The sequence below is a fragment of the Hyperolius riggenbachi genome, chromosome 6, assembly GCF_040937935.1.
Source record: "Hyperolius riggenbachi isolate aHypRig1 chromosome 6, aHypRig1.pri, whole genome shotgun sequence".
Lineage (NCBI taxonomy): Eukaryota > Metazoa > Chordata > Amphibia > Anura > Hyperoliidae > Hyperolius > Hyperolius riggenbachi.
In genome coordinates, this window is record NC_090651.1 from 189500806 (window position 1) to 189526140 (window position 25335).

The 25335-nt window shown below is 47.0% G+C and overlaps 1 protein-coding gene across 2 annotated transcripts in view; it reads right to left on the reverse strand.

The window, feature by feature from the left end:
• Positions 1-12301: 12301 nt before the first annotated feature.
• GSG1 (germ cell associated 1) overlaps positions 12302-25335 on the reverse strand; it is a 987297-nt gene continuing 974263 nt past the window's right edge. For both annotated transcript variants that reach the window (XM_068240243.1, XM_068240244.1), the window contains exon 6: positions 12302-12893. In XM_068240243.1, coding sequence (XP_068096344.1) covers positions 12602-12893 — 292 coding nt within the window. In that variant the 3' untranslated portion in view covers positions 12302-12601. The remainder of the gene's footprint in view (positions 12894-25335) is intronic.

A 25335-nucleotide genomic window follows, 5' to 3' on the forward strand; every position in this document is an offset into this window, starting at 1 on the left:
TGTACCACTATTCCCAGCAGACACAGAACAGTGAACAGAATGCTATATAGTGTGGCTGAGCGAGCGGTGTACTACTATTCCCAGCAGGCAGCGACACAATGACAGGGGGGACCCTGGCTAGCGTGGCTGGAGCGTGAACTACCCTGCCTGCCTACCCAAAGCTAAACCCACAGACAAATGGCGGAGATATGACGTGGTTCGGGTATTTATTTACCCGAACCACGTGACAGTTCGGCCAATCAGAGCGCGTTCGGGTCCGAACCACGTGACCCGTTCGGCCAATCACAGCGCTAGCCGAACGTTCGGGGAACGTTCGGCCATGCGCTCTTAGTTCGGCCATGTGGCCGAACGGTTTGGCCGAGCACCGTCAGGTGTTCGGCCGAACTCGAACATCACCCGAACAGGGTGATGTTCTGCAGAACCCGAACAGTGGCGAACACTGTTCGCCCAACACTATGTGGGAGTCCTGCAAGTGCTGGCTGGTTCTCGAATCTGCAGTAGAAGTCACTGAGACTCTCGGCAAGCTCAGTGCTTGGTGTGGCATGCTGAGGGGGGGGCTTGTAGTTGGTGGCAGCCTTCAGTCCTTTCCACACGGCTCGTGGGTCATTTGAGGAGAGGTTCTGTTCCAGCTTCTCTGCATAGCACTTCTTTGCGGACCTCAGCTCTCTGTTCAGGTCGTTTCTTGCCTTCTTGTATTCCTCCTGGTTGCCGGACTTATGTGCGGCTTCTTTGCTGCGCCGTAGTTGTCGTAGTCTTTTTGAGAACTACGGTTTATCGTTTGGATACAGTTTGAAGGTTTTAGTTGGGATACAGGAGTCCTCGCAGAAGCTAATGTATGAGGACACGTTGTCTGCCCACTCGTCCAGGTTAGGCGATTCCAGGGCCTTCCAGTCTGTGCAGTCAAAGCAGGCCTGAAGTTGTAGTTTGGCCTCACTTGACCACACTTTGGAGGACTTAGTGACAGGTTTTGAAGTTTCCAGGCGCCTTTTATAAGTAGGTACCAGGTGGATGATGCAGTGGTCAGATGAGCCTAGGGCTGCCCACGGTGTCGCTTTGTATGCATCCTTCAGGGCCGTGTAGCAATGGTCGAGGGTGTTGGCACTCCTGGTGGGGCAGGTGATGTGCTGATGGAAGCGGGGCAGCTCTTTGCGGAGGTTGGCCTTGTTAAAATCCCCCAAGATAATGAACAGCGAGTCCGGGAGTGCTGTCTCCCACTGCATGATGGTATCACTGAGATCACGCAGGGCAGCATTTACCTCTGCATCAGGAGGGATATACACACCCGCGAGGACGTAGGAGGAGAACTCCCTGGGCGAGTAGATTGGCCTGCAATTGATGAGGAGGAGTTCTAGTTCTGGGGTGCATTTCTTGGCCAGTACAGAGGTGTTTGAGCACCAGGCGGAGCTGATGTAGAAGCAGATGCCGCCCCCTTTCTTTTTTCCAGAGAGGGTGCTGTCCCGGTCTGCTCGGATGAGGCTGAAGCCTGGGAGCTGGAGGGCACTCTCAGGGATGTCGTCATGGAGCCACGTTTCTGTAAAGCAAAAGACTGGGGTGTTGTGACCGAGTTCCCTCTTGTCGCTGAGGAGTCTCAGCTCATCTAGTTTGTTAGGGAGGGAGCGGACGTTAGCGAGGAGGACCGCAGGGATGGCTGACCGCAGGCCCCTCCTCTTCAGCCTCGCCCGGACGCCTGATCGACAGCCCCTGCGGCGCTGGCTACAAGGAGGCCTGGGCGCAGAAGCAGTGATTACTTGGACATGGCTCCAAACAGAGTTGTACAGGAGCCCATCCTCCGGGTGTGCGGCTGTGATATGTTCCCATTTGAGGAGCTGTGCTTTGGAGTAGGTGGTACGAGGGGGGAGGGGTAGCATTTGGGGCATGGATGGTAAGCCAGCACAGTGCGACTGGAATGTACAACAATACTCGTAATAGTACTAGTAATAGTACAATAACAGTCCATCCGTAGCAGTGTGACACAGATGTAAGAGGCGAGTACAATAACAGTCCATCCGCAGCAGTGTGACACGGATGTAAGGGGCATGTGCAATAACAGTCCATCATTAGCAGTGTGACCAGATGTAAGGGGCATGTGCAATAACAGTACATCAGTAGCAGTGTGACCAGATGTAAGGGGCATGTGCAATAACAGTCCATCAGTAGCAGTGTGACCAGATGTAAGGGGCATGTGCAATAACAGTCCATCAGCAGCAGTGTGACACAGATGCAAGAGGCGGGTGCAATAACAGTCCATCAGCAGTGTGGCACAGATGCAGGAGGCGGGTGCAATAACAGACCATCAGCGGTGTGACACAGGTGTAAGGGGCATGTGCAATAACAGTCCATCGGCTGTGTGACACAGATGTAAGGGGCATGTGCAATAACAGTCCAACCGCAGTGCAACACAGATGTAAGGGGCATGTGCAATAACAGTCCATCCGTGGTGTGGCACAGATGTAAGAGGTGTGTGCAATAACAGTCCATCAGCAGTGCGACACAGATGTAAGGGGCATGTGCAATAGACAGTCCATCAGCAGTGTGACACAGGTGTTTCAGCAGCAGTGTGACACAGATGTAAGAGGCAAGTGCTGTAACAAGTCTATCAACAAAACCATCCGCCGTGTGACGCAGATGTAGTGGCGAGTGCAATAACAGACCATCAGCAGCAGTGTGACCCAGATGTAGGGGGCATATGCAACAACAGCCCATCCGCAGAGTGCCCTAAGTGCAAGGCATGTGCCCTACGGTCCGTCAGCAGTGTGAAACATGTGCAAAACGGAGAACATGTGCAACACAGTCACTCAACAGTGGGATGCGCGTGCCCACCAACCGCTCTTCAGCAGTGCAGCACAATCCATAACCTGGCAGCGACAAAAAAAACCCATTTGATGCACAGACCCAGCTGGTTTCACTCAGCTGAAACCCCGTGCCCAATACCGGTCCCAGACCCCAGCAGTACCCCCAGAGACCCACGGACCGTGTGGCGGGCCCAGAGAACAGAAGTCTCACCTGGTGGCAGGAGTCTTGGTGACTGTGGAAAACTGGATCCGCCGTGAGGTAGCCTCCTGGGATGTTCAGCCACCTCTGAGCCGTGCCGTTGGAGGTGCAGGAGGCGGAGGGCCGCAAGTACAGCCGGATGACGGCTGAGGAGCTTCCGTCGGGCTGTAAACCGGGAGGCTGCCTGGCAGCGGGGGCTGTGCTTTGCGCTGTGGATCTGGCAGAGGCAGCCCCGGAGCTGTGGGTCTGGCAGAGGCTGTGGATCTGCTAGTGGCGTCCGGCCACTGGAGGTGAGCTGGGCTGGTGCGGGTGAGTCTGGCCTGGTGCACGGCCGTGGATGAAGGGATGCGGACACTTGAGCCTCCTCGTGTGGGACCTGGAGGGCACCGGGCGCGAGGGAGCAGGTCCGCGGTGCCAGCAGGGGAGAAGCACACGTGCTGGGGTCGCTCCACGTGGGTGGCCTTTCCGTTCCGAGCCGACCTCGAGAGCTGGGGAACTGCATGCTGGGGGAAAATATGATCCTCACCCCTAAAACTTAGCCAGTTTGACTAACTAGACTAAAAAACAAAAAACAAAAAGGGAGAGGGAAAAACCAGGAAAACAGGGGAAAAAAAACAAATGTATCGGAGCCCTATGCGCCGTGGCAGCCTATCCAGCGCCATCTTGAAGGATTTTTTGTCACAATCACAAGCCATGTGGGGGACACAGCAAACATGTGGAAGAAGGTGCTCTGGTCAGATGAGACCAAAATGGAACTTTTTGGCCAAAATGCAAAACGCTATGTGTGGCGGAAAACTAACACTGCACATGATTTAGAACACACCCTCCCCACTGTTAAATATGGTGTTGGCAGCATCATGCTCTGGGGGTGATTCTCTTCAGCAGGGACAGGGAAGCTGGTCAGAGTTGATGTGAAGACGGATGGAGCCAAATACAGGGCAATCTTGGAAGAAAACCTCTTGGAGTCTGCAAAAGACTTGAGACAGGGGCGGAGGTTCACAATGGACAATGACCCTAAACATAAAGCCAGGGCAACAATGGAATGGTTTAAAACAAAACATATCCATGTGTTAGAATGGCCCAGTCCAGATCTAAATCCAGGAGCTGGGAAAAAAGGGCGCATGCCGCTAGTGGACAAAAAGGGCGCCGCCATTCACTCCCATAATAAATAGCGTTTAATGGGCGCCGAGTAGGAAAAAAGGGCGCCGGAGCTAAATAAAGTTTATAAACGGCGCCAGGAGCTAAATAAAGTTTACAAACGGCGCCCGGCGATGTTTAATGATTTATAACTGAACTTGTGGTGATTTACGTTTATAAAATGCACCCGTGCCGAATAACGTTTATGAAAATAATAAACATATTTATCTTATTTAAATAATTAAAACATTATTTAAAGTTTTATCTCTTACTGTTTGTAAAACATTATTATTCACAAAATAAAGCGATCAGTACGTAACGTAAATTGCAAAATATTTTTTGAATCCACAATTAGTAAAACATTATTATCCACATAATAAAGGGGGGTCTTAGGTTTAGGCACCAACAGGGGGGTCTTAGGTTTAGGCACCAATAGGGGGGTCTAGGGGTTAGGGGTAGGTACAGGGAGGGGTACTTAGGCAACAACAGGGGGGGGTCTTAGGTTTAGGCACTAACAGGGGGGTCTTAGGTTTAGGCACCAACAGGGGGGTTTTAGGTTTAGGCATTAACAGGGGGGTCTTAGGTTTAGGCACCAACAGGGGGGTCCTAGGTTTAGGCACCAAGAGGGGGGTCTAGGGGTTAGGGGTAGGTACAGGGAGGGTTACTTAGGCACCAACAGGGGGGGTCTTAGGTTTAGGCACCAACAGGGGGGTCTTAGGTTTAGGCACCAACAGGGGGGTCTTAGGTTTAGGCACCAACAGGGGGGTCTTAGGTTTAGGCACCAACAGGGGGGTCTTAGGTTTAGGCACCAACAGGGGGGTCTTAGGTTTAGGCACCAACAGGGGGGTCTTAGGTTTAGGCACCAACAGGGGGGTCTTAGGTTTAGGCACCAACAGGGGAGTCTAGGGGTTAGGGATAGGTACAGGTAGGGTTCTGTGTAAGAGTAGGCTTAGGTATAGTTTTAGTAAAATTTTAGTAATAATTACTAATGTATTACAACATTTATTACGAACGTAGTTATATTTATATCATCTTTATAAACAATATTTTCAAATTTTATTATAACAACAAACCATAAATGACGGTTATTCACAATAATATACAATTATAACAATTAAACATATATTATTGGTTTTTTTATAAACGTAATTATAAGTTTAACTTTTGAAACAGGGAAGATTAACGTTTTCACAATTTCCGATTTCATAAACATTATTTAATGATTTATAATTTTGTTAAACATTATTTGTAAACGAAATATAGCACACTATATTTATAAACCCTATTAATGATTAATTATTATTTAGAGTTTACACCCCGCGCCCTTTTTGTCCAGGCGCCCTTTTTGTACGTACGCCTAAATCCAATCGAGAATCTGTGGCAAGATCTGAAAACTGCTGTGTAATGAATAGCGGAGATGCTGCCACGCGGTCTGGGGGCGGGGCGGCTGTCTCAGCGTTCAGACCGGCGGTTTCCGCACAGCAGCATGCGTCTGGTTTGCCTGGGCCTTCTAGTGCACACAGATGGAGAGCTGCGCGCGCTAGAAGACAGGACCTTTATGCCAGCAGGAGAGGACGATCAGCTGATTCCAGCAGAACTCCTGATTGGCTGAGTGGCTGGGGGCGGCGCTGAGGAGCGCTGTAGTATATATAGATCTTGCTTGTCAGTTGCTGGTTGTCTGCCGTTGCGAATACTTACGTGTGAGCACTCAGAGCTCAGTCAGATCCTACAGTGTGTTAGAACCAGGTGGACCTGGGAATTCACACTTAGCCAGATTACGCTCTTGTTATTTACTGTGTTATACTTTAGATCAGTTCCAGGGTGTTGAGACCAAGGACCTCACACCCAAGCTTAGGATTACTGTGTCATTGCTGTGTTATACTTTAGACCAGTTCCGGGGTGTTGAGACCAAGGACCTCACACCCAAGCATAGGATACTGTGTTATTCCTTAGGCTAGTTCCCGGGTGTCGAGACCAAGGACCTCACACCCCAGACTAGAATTGTGCTTTATATCTGTTATGACCATTTTCTCTGTCGACCTCTCTCTTGCTTTCTGATTCGGTACCTGTGCCTATCTGCCTACCAGTTGCCAACCTTGCCTGTACCCGGTTACCGAATCAGCCTTCTGTCTTTGTACCTTATCTGCTCGTGTGTTGCCGACCTGGCCTGCCCAACCCTTCTGGCTGTCACTCATCCCTTGAGTGTTCAATCTGTCTGTACTACCTGTGACACTATTCCACCAAGTGTCAGTTAGCTGCAAGGACCTCTTGCTCCTCAGAGAGTCCTTCCTGCAGTGCAGCCAATGGCCTCTATCCCATAGGAGTCCCCTGGCTGCAGTACAGTCTGATTACTAGTTTACCAGGGAATCACTGGCTGCCAGATTATCTCTATCTCCTCTCTTAAGGAAATAGTCCCTGCACAGCTGAGGGCCACCTGCTCCTCAGGTGGTCTTTGGCCGAAGTTATCTGTGTCTCCCGCCCCACGGGAGATAGCCTTCAGTTGCACCATACACTTACACTTCATTAGGTGTCCAGAGGTTAGTCATACTTGTATTATTGGTGATTCTGCAGATCATCCATAATCAGGTATACATCTGTATTGTTGATGATTCTGCAGATCATCAATAATCAGATTCTCTCTGTGTGCTGACACCAATCGTTACAGAACGGCAGACCTGAAAAACAAAATGGACGCACTCAGCAGCCGTCTTGATGGACTAACCACCTCGGTGGAGAATTTCATCAGGGTGTTGGACCGCCAACAGACCCAGATTACCGCTTTGTCTTGGTCCATACAAGTCCTTCAAATGGCTGTGAATGCAGTGTGATCCCCTCCAGTTACAGACCTGCGTATGTCTGTACCCGAAAGGTTTTCTGGTCATAGATCTGACTTTCAGAACTTTAGAAATCGAGTATCGTCTTATTTTGAGTTGAGACCCAATTTATCGGGAACTGAGGCACAGAGAATTACTTTTATTAAGACCCTTTTGTCAGGGGACTCACAAACATGGGCATATAGCCTCCAGGCAGGGCATGAGGCTTTGTCATCAGTTGAGGAATTTTTTAAGGCTATGGCCATAATTTATGATGATCTGGACATTGCTTCTACCGCTGAGCGGAAGCTTAAGACTTTACGTCAGGGTAAAGATCCGGTACAAGTTTACGCAGCTGAGTTCAGGAAGTGGGCTGTGTCATCTAGGTGGGGGTCATTCACATTGTTAGACTGTTTCCTATCAGGTTTATCAGACGCAGTTTCTGATTTGATGTTGGGACACTCTGAACCAAAATCTATTGATGAGGCAATCTCTTTAGCAGTACAGGTTGATTGCCGTTTGCGCTATCAGAAACAAACCCGGGGTAAGAATACTGTAAGATATGTCTCCTACGCCTCTCCTCCACCCGTGTCACCTCCGCCAGAGCCAATGCAAATTGGACATTCAAAATTGACACGGGTGGAAAAGAATCACAGGAAAACAGAACAACTCTGTTTGTACTGTGCAGAGGAGGGTCATAAGGTACAGAATTGTCCTAAAAAGTTGGGAAACGCTGCCGCCTAGGTGTAGTCAGAGGTAATACCCTAGGCGTGCAGTTATTACCTCTAAACAATAATCGTCTGCTCCTTCCCTGCTCTGTCACATGGGAGGGTCAGAATGTTCCCACTGAAGCTTTTCTAGACTCTGGTTCAGCGGCTAACTTTATAGATTACGAGTTTGCAAAGAATTTGGGGATTCCCCTACTCCCGTTAGACCAACAGGTTTTGGTCACTGCGGCAGATGACTCTCCTCTGCAAAGTACACATCCCCTTTCTTGGACCCCTGAGTTGATGTTCAGTGTTGGGGTGCTACACAAAGAGAGTCTACAGTTTCTGGTCCTGCGTATGGCAACCTCCACCATTATTCTTGGCATGCCATGGTTACAACTTCACTCTCCTCAGATTGACTGGGCTTCAGGTCAGCTAACGAGCTGGTCTACCCATTGTCATCATCACTGTTTAGCGAAAGTAACCGTAGGAAACACCAAGATTCAGGTTAAAGGTGTGCCAGCTCAGTATGCAGAGTTTGCTGACGTATTCTGTCTCAAATCAGCAGATAAACTTCCCCCTCACCGTACCTTCGACTGTCCCATCGATTTAAGATCTGGTTGTATGACTCCTAGGGGTCACCTCTATAATCTATCTGGGCCTGAGAAACTGGCAATGCAGGAATACATCAAAGAGAACTTGGCCAAGGGTTTCATCCGTCCCTCTCGTTCACCAGCAGGGGCAGGATTCTTTTTTGTAAAACAAAAAAAGATGGAGTCCTTCGTCCCTGAATTGATTATCGAGGCTTGAACAAGATTACAGTAAAAAATCGTTATTCCTTACCCTTGATTGATGATTTATTCACTCAGGTTACCAACGCCAAGATTTTCTCTAAACTAGATTTAAGAGGCGCATACAACCTAGTTCGAATTAGAGATGGTGACGAATGGAAGACGACCTTCAACACACCCGACGGGCACTACGATTATCTGGTGATGCCCTTCGGGTTGTGTAACGCCCTGGCTGTCATCCAGGAGTTGATTAATGAGGTATTCAGGGAGGTGTTAGGGAAGTTCGTCTTAGTATAGCTGGACGATATACAGATCTTCTCTTCCAATCTGTTGGAACATCGAAAACATGTTAAGTTTGTGTTAGGGAAGTTAAGACAGAATTTGCTTTACGCTAAATTGGAAAAATGTCTCTTCGAAGTAACCTCCGTTACCTTCTTGGGGTACATTATCTCTACGTCTGGCCTCTCCATGGATCCTGGAAAAGTCTCTGCTGTTTTGGAGTGGCCTAAGCCTGTGGGATTGAAGGCACTCCAAAGATTTTTGGGCTTTGCCAACTACTACAGGAGATTTATAAAGGGGTACTCCTCAGTGGACTCGCCTCTCACCAGTCTCACCAAGAAAGGTGCTGATACTTACCACTGGTCAGCAGAGGCACATTCTGCTTTCTCTACACTGAAAAAACTGTTCTGTTCTGCACCCATTTTAAGACATGTGGATGTCACCTTCCCCTTTATCGTGGAGGTTGATGCCTCAGAGGTTGGGGTGGCACCCATGCACCTACTTCTCTCGTAGGTTTTCACCCACAGAGAAAAACTACGATATAGGCAACCGGGGCCACCAGAACTCAGGATTTACTGGCCAGATGTGCTTGGTGGCCTACATTAGCAACAGATTGTAAGGAGTTTGTGAGGGCATGTGCAGTGTGTGCTAGGAGTAAACCTTCTCGTCAGGCACCTGTGGGTACTTTACAATCCTTACCAGTGCCAAGTGAACCATGGACTCATCTGTCCATGAATTTTGTAGGAGAACTCCCCAGGTCTGAGGGCAAGACAGTCATTTGAGTGGTAGTAGACAGATTCAGTAAGATGGCTCATTTTGTTCCATTAAAAGGACTCCCCTCGGCCCAGGAATTGGCTGATCTCTTCATCCAGCACGTTTACCGGCTGCATGGCATTCCAGAAAATGCAGTGTCAGATCGGGGAGTCCAATTTGTATCAAAGTTTTGGAAAGCTTTTTGCCATCAGCTGGATATGGACCTTGCATTTTCATCAGGCTACCACCCACAGACCAATGGCCAGACTGAGAGAGTTAACCAGTCCCTGGAGCAATTTCTCAGATGTTATGTCGCAGATGCTCAGTCCGATTGGGTAAAATTTTTGCCATTTGCGGAATTTGAGCACAACAACCTGAAAAGTTCCTCTTCAGGATTTTCCCCATTTCAGGTAGTGTCGGGAAGATCACCCAAGTTTGCCCCATTACCTGTGGCGTCTACACCATTCCCAGCCTTTGAGGATTGGCAGAGAGCTTTGAGGGAGATTTGGGGAATGGTTAAGGAACTTGGGGAAAGCTTTCCAGACCCAGAAAAAACAGGCAAACAAAAGGCAGTCTGTAGAGTGGAAGTTTTCTCCGGGAGACATGGTATGGGTATCCACTCGGCAATTGGCCCTGAAGCAACTGTCACCCAAACTGGGTCCTAGATTCATAGGACCATTCCCAGTGACCAGAAAGATTAATAATGTCACTTATGCGATTGATCTCCCAGCCAGCATGAGAGGTGTGAGATCATTCCATGTGTCTCTGTTGAAGCCGGCAGTGCACGTGGATCCCCCCCCCCCCCCCGTGTTTGTTGATGACAAACCTGAATATGAGATTGAAAAGATTCTGGACTCTCGCTTAGTGCAAAATTCTGTGCAGTATCTGGTCCACTGGAAAGGATATGGTGTGGAGGAAAGAACTTGGGTGCCAGATTGTCGCATGCACGCGGAAGAATTAAAGAAAGAATTTCATGACTCACATCCTGGGAAGCCGGGTGGGAAGTGTCCGGAGTCCACTCCTCGGGGGGGTTACTGTAATGAATAGCGGAGATGCCGCCGCGCGGTCTGGGGGCGGGGCGGCTGTCTCCGCGTTCAGACCGGCGGTTTCCGCACAGCAGCATGCGTCTGGTTTGCCTGGACCTTCTAGTGCACACAGATGGAGAGCTACGCGTGCGCGCGCGCTAGAAGACAGGACCTTTATGCCAGCAGGAGAGGTATCAGCTGATCAGGACGATCAGCTGATTCCAGCGGAACTCCTGATTGGCTGAGTGGCTGGGGGCGGCGCTGAGGAGCGCTGTGGTATATATAGATCTTGCTTGTCAGTTGCTGGTTGTCTGCCGTTGCGAATACTTACGTGTGAGCACTCAGACCTCCGTCAGATCCTACAGTGTGTTAGAACCAGGTGGACCTGGGAATTCACACATAGCCAGATTACGCTCTTGTTATTTACTGTGTTATACTTTAGATCAGTTCCAGGGTGTTGAGACCAAGGACCTCACACCCAAGCTTAGGATTACTGTGTCATTGCTGTGTTATACCTTAGACCAGTTCCGGGGTGTTGAGACCAAGGACCTCACACCAAAGCTTAGGATTACTGTGTCATTGCTATGTTATACTTTAGACCAGTTCCGGGGTGTTGAGACCAAGGACCTCACACCCAAGCTTAGGATTACTGTGTCATTGCTGTGTTATACTTTAGACCTGTTCCAGGGTGTTGAGACCAAGGATCTCACACCCAAGTATAGGGTACTGTGTTATTCCTTAGGCTAGTTCCCGGGTGTCGAGACCAAGGACCTCACACCCCAGACTAGGATTGTGCTTTATATCTGTTATGACCATTTTCTCTGTCGACCTCTCTCTTGCTTTCTGATTCGGTACCTGTGCCTATCTGCCTACCAGTTGCCAACCTTGCCTGTACCCGGTTACCGAATCAGCCTTCTGTCTTTGTACCTTATCTGCTCGTGTGTTACTGACCTGGCCTTCCCGACCCTTCTGGCTGTCACTCATCCCTTGAGTGTTCAGTCTGTCTGTACTACCCGTGACGTGACACTATTCCACCAAGTGTCAGTTAGCTGTAATGACCTCTTGCTCCTCTGAGAGTCCTTCCTGCAGTGCAGCCAATGGCCTCTATCCCATAGGAGTCCCCTGGCTGCAGTACAGTCTGATTACCAGTTTACCAGGGAATCACTGGCTGCCAGATTATCTCTATCTCCTCTCTTAAGGAGATAGTCCCTGCACAGCCGAGGGCCACCTGCTCCTCAGGTGGTCTTTGGCCGAAGTTATCTGTGTCTCCCGCCCCACGGGAGATAGCCTTCAGTTGCACCAAACACTTACACTTCATTAGGTGTCCAGAGGTTAGTCATACTTGTATTATTGGTGATTCTGCAGATCATCCATAATCAGGTATACATCTGTATTGTTGATGATTCTGCAGATCATCAATAATCAGATTCTCCCTGTGTGCTGACACCAATCGTTACTTGCTGTTCACAAACTCTGTCCATCTAATCTGAATGAGCTGGAGCTGTTTTGCAAAGAAGAATGGGCAAGGATTTCAGTCTCTAGATGTGCAAATCTGGTAGATACATACCCTAAAAGACTGGCAGCCGTAATTGCAGCAAAAGGTGGTTCTACAAAGTATTGACTCAGGGGGCTGAATAATTACGCACACCCCACTTTGCAGTTATTGATTTGTAAAACATGTTTGGAATCATGTATACTTTTCATTCCACTTCTCACGTGTACACCACTTTGTATTGGTCTTTCACGTCGAATTCCAATAAAATTGATTCATGTTTGTGGCAGTAATATGACAATCTTGTGTCTTATCTCACTCTTGTGTCATCAACAACAGGGAATTAGGAACGCCCCTCAGTCTGGAACACAGGAACTGTGTACTAACCAGAAATTATAATCTCCTCCACTCTACCCATGAATAAAAAGTTCTACTGTACTAGTCAGCCAGCCATGCTGATCATTGCTTGCACATATACAAGACTATTTATACTAAAAGTGCTGCAGAAGATGTCAGTCAAATACTAAACAATAATAATTCTTGAATAAACTAAGTTAATTCTGCTGTAGTTATTAATCTTTGTATTCAATTGCAGATTTTTAATTGTGATGTTCTAACATTGCTCCTCTTCCATTGACTCATCCGCATCTTTAAGATCCACTGAATGATTCATTAGGAAAACTTTCTGATGAAGTTCTGAATAGAAGTCCATATCTCCTGACACAGACTGTATAGGCTTGTCTCTGTAGAAGCTCTTTTGTCTACGATTCAAAATGCAGGTCTGCTCTTTTAAACTGTACTCAAAAGCCTTTTGGTTTCTTCTGAACTCCAGAACTGTTTTGGTGTAAGTGTTGAGTGTCGTGACAGCTGAAATCATGCAGCAGGTGAAAGAGGCCCAAGCAGTGCTAAAATAAAAAAAAAAAAATAGAAAAAGGTCATATTTGTTCATATTGCATGATATTTCATTTAAAATATTTGAAATATATTAAATCATGTCACAATTTATTATCATAGTATAATAATGTCAAGGTAATTTTAGAAATATAGCACGTTCCCATCAAGGGGCAGGAGAGAGTACTATTGGGTTAAAATCATGAGCAATCATATGGTGTTATAGTATTAATATATGTAACATGCAATGTGGACCAGTGGAAATATGAGATAGCACACCTCTAAGGTAATGCTCCTACTATTCCTCCTCCTTAGTTCGACAAGACGTCATTGAGTGAGTCGGCTGTAAAAGTACAAAAATAACACCAATAAAATATCACCACCAAACTGTCCTGGATCTGCAAAGCATAGCTACATGCGTGTGTGACGTGTTTCGCTATTTTACTGGTGGGGCTAATGTATTTATGTTTATCCACTGTTCACAACAATATTTGTCCTCTGACAAAGCTCTGTTTTTAAGTGAAACATGTTAGTTTAACTTGTGTTCCTGAATAGCACTTGCATCCACTTTTTTGTCCACTGGACCAGTGAATTATCCTTCTGGCTATGCTTTGCAGACAAAGGAGGGATTGGTGGTGATATCTTATTGGTGCTATTGTTGTGCTTTTTCAGCTGATGTACTCACTCTCAATCACATCATGGATGACTAAGATAGCAGAAGCATTACCTCACAAGTGTGATACCTCATCCTTCCACTGGTCCACATTGCAGATTACAGATATTAATCAGGCACTAGTTCTGATTTATTTTCATGCATACAGTTGCATAGTTTTGCTTGCATTCACAGTAAGTGTCATTGCCATCTGCATTCACTCTGCAGTTCAGAGCAGTTAAGGATGCTGTCATGAATCCAACTATGGTTTGTTGCAGCTGAGCTGCAGCCAGATAGTGCTGAATTTCCTGCACTCATGTTGCTGCAAAATGTTGCATGCACATTGTAATACGTGTCCTATCCATCTGCAATCAGCTTGCAGTCTTCAATCATAGACAGGATTAAGTGATTGACATTAACCTGTTTTGGAATTTGTAGTAATTGGCTAGCGCTCCTGCTGGTCCTGTCCCTGTGGCTGTGACTATAGCAGCGGTTGCTATTAGTCATGCTCCTTCTTGTTCTGTCTTGTTTGTGCCTATGTGGATGTTTGCCATCACTGCGGTAGGGATTAGATTGGCAAACATTTCTTCCTGTCTGTCTGTCTGTCAGTCCTTGTCTTATTCAGTTTGGCAGACAACAGAAGCTCAGAGCTGCGGTCGCACTGAGCAACCATTTTGGTCTTGTTTATTGTAGAGGTTATTTGAAGCAAAGAGCTGCGGTGGCTCTTGGCGACCTTGCTCCCTGTCTCTAGTCTACTATTTTGCTGTGATCTGTGTTGTCTCCTCCACACGTGCATCCTGCACTATTTCCTGATATCATTCAGTAATGTTTACCATGTTTAGTGGGCTCTGATAGTATTCGTGTCTTCTTGTCTTCCTGGCCTCAGTCTCTGTATTGTATTCATAGAAAGGACCAGATATATAAAGTACGAAGTCTCTCAGTTCTTGTGGTACAAAAGTATCAAAACATCTTTATTGACATAAGTACAAAAATACAAATAGGAAAAAAAATCATGTTTTTATTGTTAGACTAGTGGTAGGTCTTCCCCGAGAGGACCCGTCATTGCCATGGGGAAGTCTAGTAGGGAATAATTTGTGCACATATTATTTATACTGAAGCTAATGTCCTCCTTTGCTGTACCTGTTTTGAATGCAAGTTGTGTATTTTAGTCCACATTGTGGAGCTCTGCACATCTATTGCAGGTAGTCAATTCGGGTGCAGCCTCTGTTTGGAAGCGCTGCCAATGTCTCCTGCTATACCTTACACGCTAAAGTCCTGTGGGGTATTCATTGTCGGGTAGGCATACTGGTCTCCCGTTCAAGTGGGGGCTTGGCATATGGGTGAAAAGCGTGATATTAAATAGAGTTATAAGACTGAAGGAAGGCAAGAGATCTGCCAGGCCTTACAATATGAAAAACCCAACACAAAACCATATGACATTGTGAGCTATGACTCTTTTTTCTTTAACCCCTTAAGGACCATGGGCTTAAACCCCCTAGTGACCAGGCCAATTTTTACAAAATAGGCCACTGCAACTTTAAGGCCTCGCTGCGGGGCCATACCACTCAGCACACAAGTGACCCCTTCCCTTTTCTGCCCACCAACAGAGCTTTCTGTTGGTGGACTGTGATTGCTCCCAGTATGTTTATTTTTTTATAAATATTTATTTTAATGTTTTTTAAATATATAACCCATTTTTTTTTATTATCTTTCTAACCCGCCCTCCCTCTCTCCCCCCACCAGCCAATCAGTACGATGGGGCTGTGATAAGCTAAGCCTATGACAGCGGACCGCTTTAGTGTCTCCCAATGGGACAGCCATGTCACACGGCTGTCCCCAGTGCAAAGCTGCCGTAGATCGCAGTGCTGTACAGACTAAATAGACGGTGGTTTTGCCATCTAACGGTCTGCTAGCGGCGATCGCTCCGTCATCCAAGTGGAGATGCACATGCATTGGCACATGTAATATCCTACAAATCCCCGCCCCAGGACTTTACGCCGTTAAATCCGCCGCAGTCACACCCGTCGGCGTGACGCAGTCGGCTAGTAGTTAAAAGATTTGAAAAGCTTGACTTTGAAACAGCAAGCAAATTTTTGTCTGAATGTGTTACATTTCTAACAAAGCAGCAATAACAAGACAGTGGAAATTCTTGGCACTACTGACAATAATTTATTGCTTCATTCACTTGACTTCACAAAGCATGCTTAACCACTTACCGACCGCCCACTGCACAGGGGCGGCCGGAAAGTGGATCCCGCAAGGACTGCCACATGCACAGAGGCGGCGGTCCTTGTACGGGCATGGGCAGCGCGATCGCGTCATTCATGACACGACCGGCCGCCGGCGACTGGCTCCACCCCCCTCGCGCTGTAACCCGCCGGCCGTTTGGAAGCGCCGGCGGGTTACTAGCACCCGGATCGCCGCATACAAAGTGTATAATACACTTTGTAATGTATACAATGTGTATTATACAGGCTGCCTCCTGCCCTGGTGGTCCCAGTGTCCGAGGGACCACCAGGGCAGGCTGCAGCCACCCAAGCACACTGATTTCCCCCCCCTGCCCCCTGATCGCCCACAGCACCCCTCAGACACCCCCCCTGCCCACCCCCCAGACCCCTGTTCGCACCCAATAACCCCCCTAATCACCCATCAATCACTCCCTGTCACTATCTGTCAACGCTATTTTTTTATGCCCTAAACTGCCCCCTGCTCCCTCCTGATCACCCCCCACCCCTCAGATTCTCCCCAGACCCCCCCCCCCCGTGTGTACTGTATGCATCTATCCCCCTGATCACCTGTCAATCACCTGTCAATCACCCATCAATCACCCATCAATCACCCCCTGTCACTGCCACCCATAAATCAGCCCCTAACCTGCCCCTTGCGGGCAATATGATCACCCACCCACACCAATAGATCGCCCGCAGATCCGACGTCAGATCACCTCCCAAGTGCAGTGTTTACATCTGTTCTCTACCCTAAACACCCACTAATTACCCATCAATCATCCATCAATCACCCCCTATCACCACCTGTCACTGTTACCCATCAGATCAGACCCTAATCTGCCCCTTGCGGGCACCCAATCACCCGCCTACACGCTCAGATTGCCCTCAGACCCCCCCTTATCAATTCGCCAGTGCAATATTTACATCTGTTCTTCCCTGTAATAACCCACTGATCACCTGTCAATCACCTGTCAATCACCCATCAATTACCCCCTGTCACTGCCACCCATCAATCACCCCCTGTCACTGCCACCCATCAATCAGCCCCTAACCTGCCCCTTGCGGGCAATCTGATCACTCACCCACACCAATAGATCGCCCGCAGATCCGACGTCAGATCACCTCCTAAGTGCAGTGTTTACATCTGTTCTCTACCCTAAACACCCACTAATTACCCATCAATCACCCATCAATCAACCCCTATCACCACCTGTCATTGTTACCCATCAGATCAGACCCTAATCTGCCCCTTGCGGGCACCCAATCACCCGCCTACACGCTCAGATTGCCCTCAGACCCCCCCTTATTAATTCATCAGTGCAATATTTACATCTGTTCTTCCCTGTAATAACCCACTGATCACCTGTCAATCACCTGTCAATCACCCATCAAACACCCCCTGTCACTGCCACCCATCAATCACCCCCTGTCACTGCCATCCATCAATCAGCCCCTAACCTGCCCCTTGTGGGCAATATGATCACCCACCCACACCAATAGATCGCCCGCAGATCCGACGTCAGATCACCTCCCAAGTGCAGTGCTTACATCTGTTCTCTACCCTAAACACCCACTAATTACCCATCAATCACCCATCAATCACCCCCTATCACCACCTGTTACTGTTACCCATCAGATCAGACCCTAATCTGCCCCTTGCGGCCACCCAATCACCCGCCTACACGCTAAGATTGCCCTCAGACCCCCCCTTATTAATTCGCCAGTGCAATATTTACATCTGTTCTTCCCTGTAATAACCCACTGATCACCTGTCAATCACCTGTCAATCACCCATCAATCACCCCCTGTCACTGCCACCCATCAATCCCCCACTGTCACTGCCACCCATCAATCAGCCCCTAACCTGCCCCTTGCGGGCAATATGATCACCCACCCACACCAATAGATCGCCCGCAGATCCGACGTCAGATCACCTCCCAAGTGCAGTGTTTACATCTGTTCTCTACCCTAAACACCCACTAATTACCCATCAATCACCCATCAATCACCCCCTATCACCACCTGTCACTGTTACCCATCAGATCAGACCCTAATCTGCCCCTTGCGGGCACCCAATCACCCGCCTACACGCTCAGATTGCCCTCAGACCCCCCCTTATCAATTCGCCAGTGCAATATTTACATCTGTTCTTCCCTGTAATAACCCACTGATCACCTGTCAATCACCTGTCAATCACCCATCAATCACCTGTCAATCACCCATCAATCACCCCCTGTCACTGCCACCCATCAATCAGCCCCTAACCTGCCTCTTGCGGGCAATATGATCTGGTCAGTATAGAGAAAAGAAAAGAAAAAACCCGCAGGGGTACCAGGAGCCCTTATGGTGTATTATCCTCAGATAAGGAGATTAAAATAAGAGTAAATATACTCACAAGTATAGGTTGCTTAGAGGCAACCACTTGTATAGACGTGTAGGGAAGTCCCGTCCCCACTCGGTCTTTATGATCGTTGGTTGCTGGTCGCTGCTCCTTTGAAAAAGGCTTCGCTTCTCATAAGTCACGAAGAACCCCACGAGTGGGGAAGTACAAGATCGTTTTCCGAAGGGGATAGGAGGCGTCCGTGTAGTGTGTAAGGTGTTCTCTTTATACAAAGAGACTCCACTTGGTAAAGGGTTAAGAAGGTTTATCTAGCACAATAGACAACGCGTTTCGCGGTCCAAGCCGCTTCCTCAGGTCAATGACAGGTGCTTTTTTAAAAAAAACAAATAAATAAAATCAATAGAAGCACATCAAACATATACATACAGATATGTAGTAATAATAAAATATATAGAGGTTATAACCATGAACTATTAGGATCTATGGGGCCCAGCCCTTAGTAATGGCAGTTATGCTTATATAAAATCAATAGAAGCACATAAGACATAAGATATACATACAGACATATAGTAATAGATATATAGAGGTTATAACCAGGAACCATTAGGATCTATAGGGCCCAGCCCTTAGTCATGGCAGTTATGCATATATAAAAAGGACACAAGTAGTGGAAATAGCTAGAAAGAGATTGATGTTAAATTGCTATAACCGGTGGGGTGGATGGTAGTAGATAGACGAGGGTGTGTGTATAATTGGGATCCATATCCATGGTAAATTGATACATAACTAATATATTCAGTTATATATTAAAAAGGGTCCAACTGGGGGTTGTCGTTTGAGTACCTGTGGATATACAGGATCCTAGTAAATGTGTGGGGGACCCGGGAGGGGTGTGGGGTGAATAGGGAAGGTAAATAGAGACCAGACTAATATGTCCTCTGCTAGTGGTTTCCGTATAGGTCTCTATGTGAGGATCTATAGGGTGGTAAAGAGGTGTCTAGAGTGGTCCGCGGAGGCTGTGGGGTCTAGATGGGGACCCTGAGTACGTTTGTAGAGGCTCTCTTACCTTCAGGTGGAGTCTGGAGTGCCAGAGCGCCAAGCCGAGGGCTCTGCTGATGGAAATGTAAATATCGTAGATTGCGGAAGTGTAGATGGCCAGGCGGGGGGCGTGGGTAGTGTGGAAGCCTATCGGATATGGTAGGGGGCGTGGTCGGAGTCCGTGCCTCAAGCCGATAGGTGTGACGGCTGGGGGACGGATTCAGGCGAGAGTGGACGGGGCTGCTGGATGTGAGGCTCTACGTCAGGGCTGGAGGTGGCGCATGCGCTAAGATCAGAAACCGCCATGTTGGTCTATGGCATGCCTGGCAATTGAGGCGAGGGGGGCAATGGGACACTAGAGGAAAAAATATATATGGGGGGGGGAAGCAATTCAACACACAGACTAGAAGCGCCTGTGGAAGTATAAGAACAATTTGTGGAACTCTTCGCTCTAAGAGATAATATAAACACAGGACGCGTGGGCTCTGTCTGATCTACCATGTTACTGCCATCCCATGGGCAATCAGAAAACTGAGTGATAAGTCGGTACATTATCTTGTGATAAGGTAGCTTGAATAAAGATAGCATGAAAACTTTAGTAAGGAGGTTGTAGTTTTATGATTACATATATTCCCTATAGTTCGAGACATTATTGGACCTAGAAATATGTCTACAATAATACATATATACTAGGGACGGGACGAATCCACAATTTCTTCGAATCCGAATCCGGATCCGAATCTAAAAAGGTTCTCGAATATCTCGAACCTTTCGAATCCCGAATCTAACGAATCCTGCACATAAAAATTGTGCGATCCGTGGTATAGTTGCCCGCAGTATAGGTACCCAGGCATAGGTAGCGAGGTAAAGGTGCCTTCAGTATAGCTAGCTAGGTATAGGTGCCTTCAATATTGGTAGCTTTCAGTATAGGTAGCAAGGTATAGGGGCTTGCAGACAGTATAGGTAGCAAGGTATATGGGCCTTCAGTATAGGTAGCAGGGTATATGGGCCTTCAGTATAGGTAGCAGGGTATATGGTCCTTCAGTATAGGTGTCAGGGAATATGGGCCTTCAGTATAGGTAGCAGGGTATATGTGCCTTCAGTATAGGTAGCAGGGTATATGTGCCTTCAGTATAGGTAGGTAGCTAGGTATAGGGGCCTTCAGTATAGGTAGTAAGGTACATGTGCCTTCAGTGTAGGTAGGTAGGTAGGTAAAGGGACCTTCAGTATAGGTAGCAGGGTATAGGGCCTTAAGTATAGGTAGGTAGGTATAGGGGCCTTTAGGTAGGTAGGTAGGTAGGTAAAGGGACCTTCAGTATAGGTAGCAGGGTATAGGGCCTTAAGTATAGGTAGGTATGTAGGTAGGCAGGTATAGGTAGGTATAGGTGCCTTTAGGTAGGTAGGTACGTATAGGGGGCCTGTAGGTAGGTAGGCATTGAGGCCTGTAGGTAGGTATAGTGGCCTGTAGGTAGGTAGGTAGGTATAGGGGCCTTTAGGTAGGTAGGTAGGTATAGGGGCCTTTAGGTAGGTAGGTAGGTACGTATAGGGGGCCTTTAGGTAGGTATAGGGGCCTTTAGGTAGGTGGGTATAGCGGCCTGTAGGTAGGTATAGCGGCCTGTAGGTAGGTAGGTAAGGATAGTGGTCGGTAGGTAGGTAGGTATAGTGGCCTGTAGGTAGGTATAGTTGCCTGTAGGTAGGTATAGGTGCCTTTAGGTAGGTAGGTATAGGTGCCTTTAGGTAGGTTGGTATGTATAGGGGGCCTGTAGGTAGGTGGGTAGGTAGGTATTGAGGCCTGTAGGTAGGTATAGTGGCCTGTAGGTAGGTAGGTAGGTATAGGGGCCTTTAGGTAGGTAGGTATAGGGGCCTTTAGGTAGGTAGGTAGGTATAGGGGCCTTTAGGTAGGTAGGTATAGGGGCCTTTAGGTAGGTATAGGGGCCTGTAGGTAGGTATAGGGGCCTGTAGGTAGGTAGGTATAGCGGCCTGTAGGTAGGTAGGTATAGCGGCCTGTAGGTAGGTAGGTAGGTATAGCGGCCTTTAGGTAGGTAGGGATAGTGGTAGGTAGGTAGATAGGTAGGTCGGTAGGTAGAAATCCCTCGCCCTCCCGCCAACCCCCCCACGGCCCCCTCCGTCCCCCGTGCCTCCTCCGCTCACCCCTGCAAGAATCTACTCACCTTTCCCGTGGAGCGCAGAGCGGCAGACCTCTTCGTTACTTCTTTGTTCCCTCTAGTGGCCGGACCGGCTCTTACTGATGACGTCATTGTAAGAGCCGGTCACTAGGGGGAACCAGGAAGTCGGCGAGAGGTCTGCCGCTCTGCGCTCCGCGATAGGTGAGTGGATGGAAACTATGCGGGCAGGGGGGGCGAGCGGAGGAGGCGCGGGGGGGGTCGGAGGAGGACGAATGCGAGCGGCGGATGCGCGGCGATGCGGCGTCGGGATTCGGCGGATTCGTATAGTGGAAAATGGCGTCGGGATTCGAATCCACGAATCTCGAATATTTCCTAATATTCGAGGGATTCGTGGATTCGCAGGATTCGTCGTCCCACCCCTAATATATACAAACAGACACATAGCCAAAACGACAGTATAACAGATTTTTGTTCCAATGCTAATTCTAAAAACCTTTAAGGTCTGTAGGACCTACTGTGTTGCTGCCATCCCATGGACAGTTAGGGAACTGTGTTGAAAACCAGTATTAAATCTGTAATTATTTAGTTTTAGTAAAAACTGCATGAAACAATAATAACGTGGCTATAATCTTGCGGCTACATATATTCTACATATGTTGGAAACATTATTAGGACAAAGAAATATGTGCACAAAAAGTACACATATACTTAGCCAGAACAACAGTGTGATAGATTTTTGTTCAGGTACTAGATCTAAGATCCTGTGTCTGGTAGGAGCAGGGATCTAGTTGTGTTACTAGTATCCTAGGCTCTTGTTACTAATTTTATTTCCTCTGGCGGTGAGGAAAAAACATTTTTCTAATACGTGTTTGGTCCAAATATTGTCGGGGGACTAGGATAATGTAAGGCGGGGGGGGGGGGGGAGGGTAGGAGAGGGAGAAGGGGAGGGGGGGGGAGGAAGGAGAAAGAGGGGTGGGGGAAGGGTGGGAAGGGTTCAGGAGGGCGGGGGTAGCGGGGGAGTGGAACAGGGGGGGGGTTTAGAGGGAGATGGGAAGGAAGAGGAGAGGGATGGGGAAGGGGGAAATAGGGTGGAGAGGGTATCTGGGGGTAGAGGATGAGCCCGGTATGAGAATTATATTATAAATTATGCTCAAGGCAGATATTCAGCCCCTCTGGGTGCAGAGTCCTGAGTTTAAAAACCCAGTACATCTCTCGTGCTTTGAGTCTTTCCTTCCTGTTCTGAACATCTGGGGGTATGTGCTCGATTGGGCAGACTTTTATTCCTTTGTGGTCCTGATTGTGTATTTCCTTGCAGTGTCTTGATAATCCTTGTTTGGTGAATCCCTTGTTAATGTTTCGCCGATGCTGTCCCCATCTTGCTTTTAGTTGTTGTGTGGTTCGCCCTATGTATTGCAGGCCACATTCGCATGTGAGTAGGTAAATAATGTAGTCTGATGAGCAGTCCATCCTATGTGTGATGTTATAAATATCACCTGTAACCGTGGACTCAAAGGTCTTTTGGTGGTTGTGCATCATCTGGCAGCATAGGCACATCTTTTGTTTACATTTTTGGGCTCCTGGGTCCTCTTGTTGTTTGGGAGACCCTCTTGACTTGTTGTTCTTCATTTTGCTTGGGGCTAATTCATTTTTCAGGGTTTTTGCCCTTCTGAAAATGCAGTGTGGTTCCTCATCTATTTTCTTCCTGAGATATGGATCGTCTTTTAATAATGGCCAGTGTTTTTTTAGGATCTTTCTCACAGATGTGTGGTTGTTGGAAAACTTCGTGATGAAGTTAGTTTGGTTCTGGATCTTTTTTGTATCTGTCGTTTTTTCTTTTTCCACTAGAAGTGACGGTCTCTCTGCATTCCTCGCTCTTTTTCTAGCAGCTGTGATTAGTCTTGTCGGAAAGTTTTTTTCTTTGAATTTATTTGTGAGTATTTTTGCTTGTGTGTCAAAAGATTTTAAGTCTGTACAATTCTTGCGAATCCTTAAGAATTGCCCAAACGGAATATTATTTTTCCATGGCTTATGGTGATTGCTCTTATAGTTGATGTATGCATTAGAATCCACCGATTTGAAGTGATTCATGGATTTTATTTTATCATTTTCTGTGAATAGGGTTACATCTAAATATGCAATCTTTTTCTCGTCGTAGTTTGAGGTGAAAGAAATTCCCCAATCATTGTTATTTAGATAATTGACAAAATTGTCGATTGAAGTTGTGTCACCTCTCCAAATCAGGATCAGATCATCTATATATCTTCTATAGTATACAATGTTCGGTGTAAAAGAATTTTCTTGCTCAATTAGTAGACGTTCCAGGAGGCCCATTGTCAAATTTGCGTAGCTGGGAGCCATGCTCGATCCCATAGCTGTTCCCCGTTTCTGTATATATATGGTATCCATGAAAGTAAAATAATTGTGGGTTAATATGAACTGAATGCCTTCAATGAGGAAGATTTTTTGTTTATATGGGATCTTTTCGTTCATCATCAGGAAATACCAAACTGCTTTTATGCCGATTTTATGGTGTATGTTGGAGTAAAGGGCAGACACGTCCAGGGTTAGCCACTTGTAGTCGGTTGCCCAGGATATCTCTGTTAGTTCTCTGAGTAGTTGTGTGGAATCTTTTAGGAAAGAGGGCAGCTCTCTTACCATTTGTTGTAGATGATGATCTATTAGTTCTGACAGATGTGATGATACTGAATTTATGCCAGCTATAATTGGTCTGCCTGGTGGATTGATGATGGATTTGTGGATTTTTGGTAAATGATAAAAATGAGCTACGGTTGGATCTTGTATGAGTATGAAGTCTTTTTCTGATTTGTTGAGGATTCCTTCTTCCAGGGCGTCCATCACTAGGTTTTTTAGTTCATTTTTGTAATTCTCAGTGGGATCTTGATCTAGGATACCGTAATATTCGGTGTCCTTTAATATCCTCTCTGCTTCTGTGATATAATCCACTTTGTTCATCACTACGATTCCTCCCCCCTTATCTGCTGGTTTCACAATGATTAGGGTGTTATTCTTCAGACTTTTGATCGCTTGTTGTTCTTGTCTCGTCAGATTGGATATGGGGCCCTTTTCATCTAGATTCCTAAAGTCTTCTAGAACCTGATTGTAGAAGCCCTCTATGTGGGGTCCTTTATACATGGTTGGGTAAAAGTTTGATTTGTTTTTAAATTGGGTGTGTATATATTTTTCCATTTTTAATTCTTCCGGGTTATAAAGGAAATTCGGTGTGTCGTCGTTGTTTAGGATTATTGGTAATTCTCCATTAGTATTGTAGTTCTTTGAGTTTTGACCCTTCGATTTTTTTATGGCGAAATATCTTTTTAAAGTCAATTTACGAGTGAATTGATTCAAATCTATAAAGAGGTCGTATAAATTTGCTTGTTTAGTAGGGCAAAAGGAGAGGCCTCGGCCCAGGACAGCTTTCTCAGCTCTATTCAATGTGTGAGAAGATAAATTGAAAATAGATTTGGTATCAGCGGATTCTTCATTGTTAGTCATCATTCTTTGTTTAGGCTTTCTTCCTCCTCTTTTTCCCCTCTTTCTCGGCTTACTGTATTTTCTACCGGTGGTTTCAGCGGTGAGGAGTTTATCGGGGGTGCTAGATGGGTTATGGGGTACGGTATTACAGGTCTCAGCGGTGTCGTCCCCCCCAATATGGTGGGTAACTCTAAAAAAGAAGATGAGCTTGTTGTGGTTCCTTCTGTAGTGTTATAATCGGAGCTTTGATTCAGCGGTTCTTGTGTTGGTGTGAAAAATTCTGTTATGTGTCTGGTCTTTTTGGTCTGATATGTTTTAGCTCTCTTATTCACTCTTGTTGGTTGAGGTATTCTAGATTTCTGAGTTGTTTTGGTACCTGGTTTCTGTGTTGATTCTGTATTTTTTTGTGATTGTAGTATCTTTCCCTCTGATGTAAGAGGTTCCTCTTGTGTGTTGTAAATGCTCAGATCTAGAAGGTCGTCTGGTGAAATGGATAGCTCATCATTGAGTTTTATTTCTTTGCTTTTATGGTCGAGCAGTGCTGGGCCGAAATTACGCATGAGCGTAATTACGCATCGT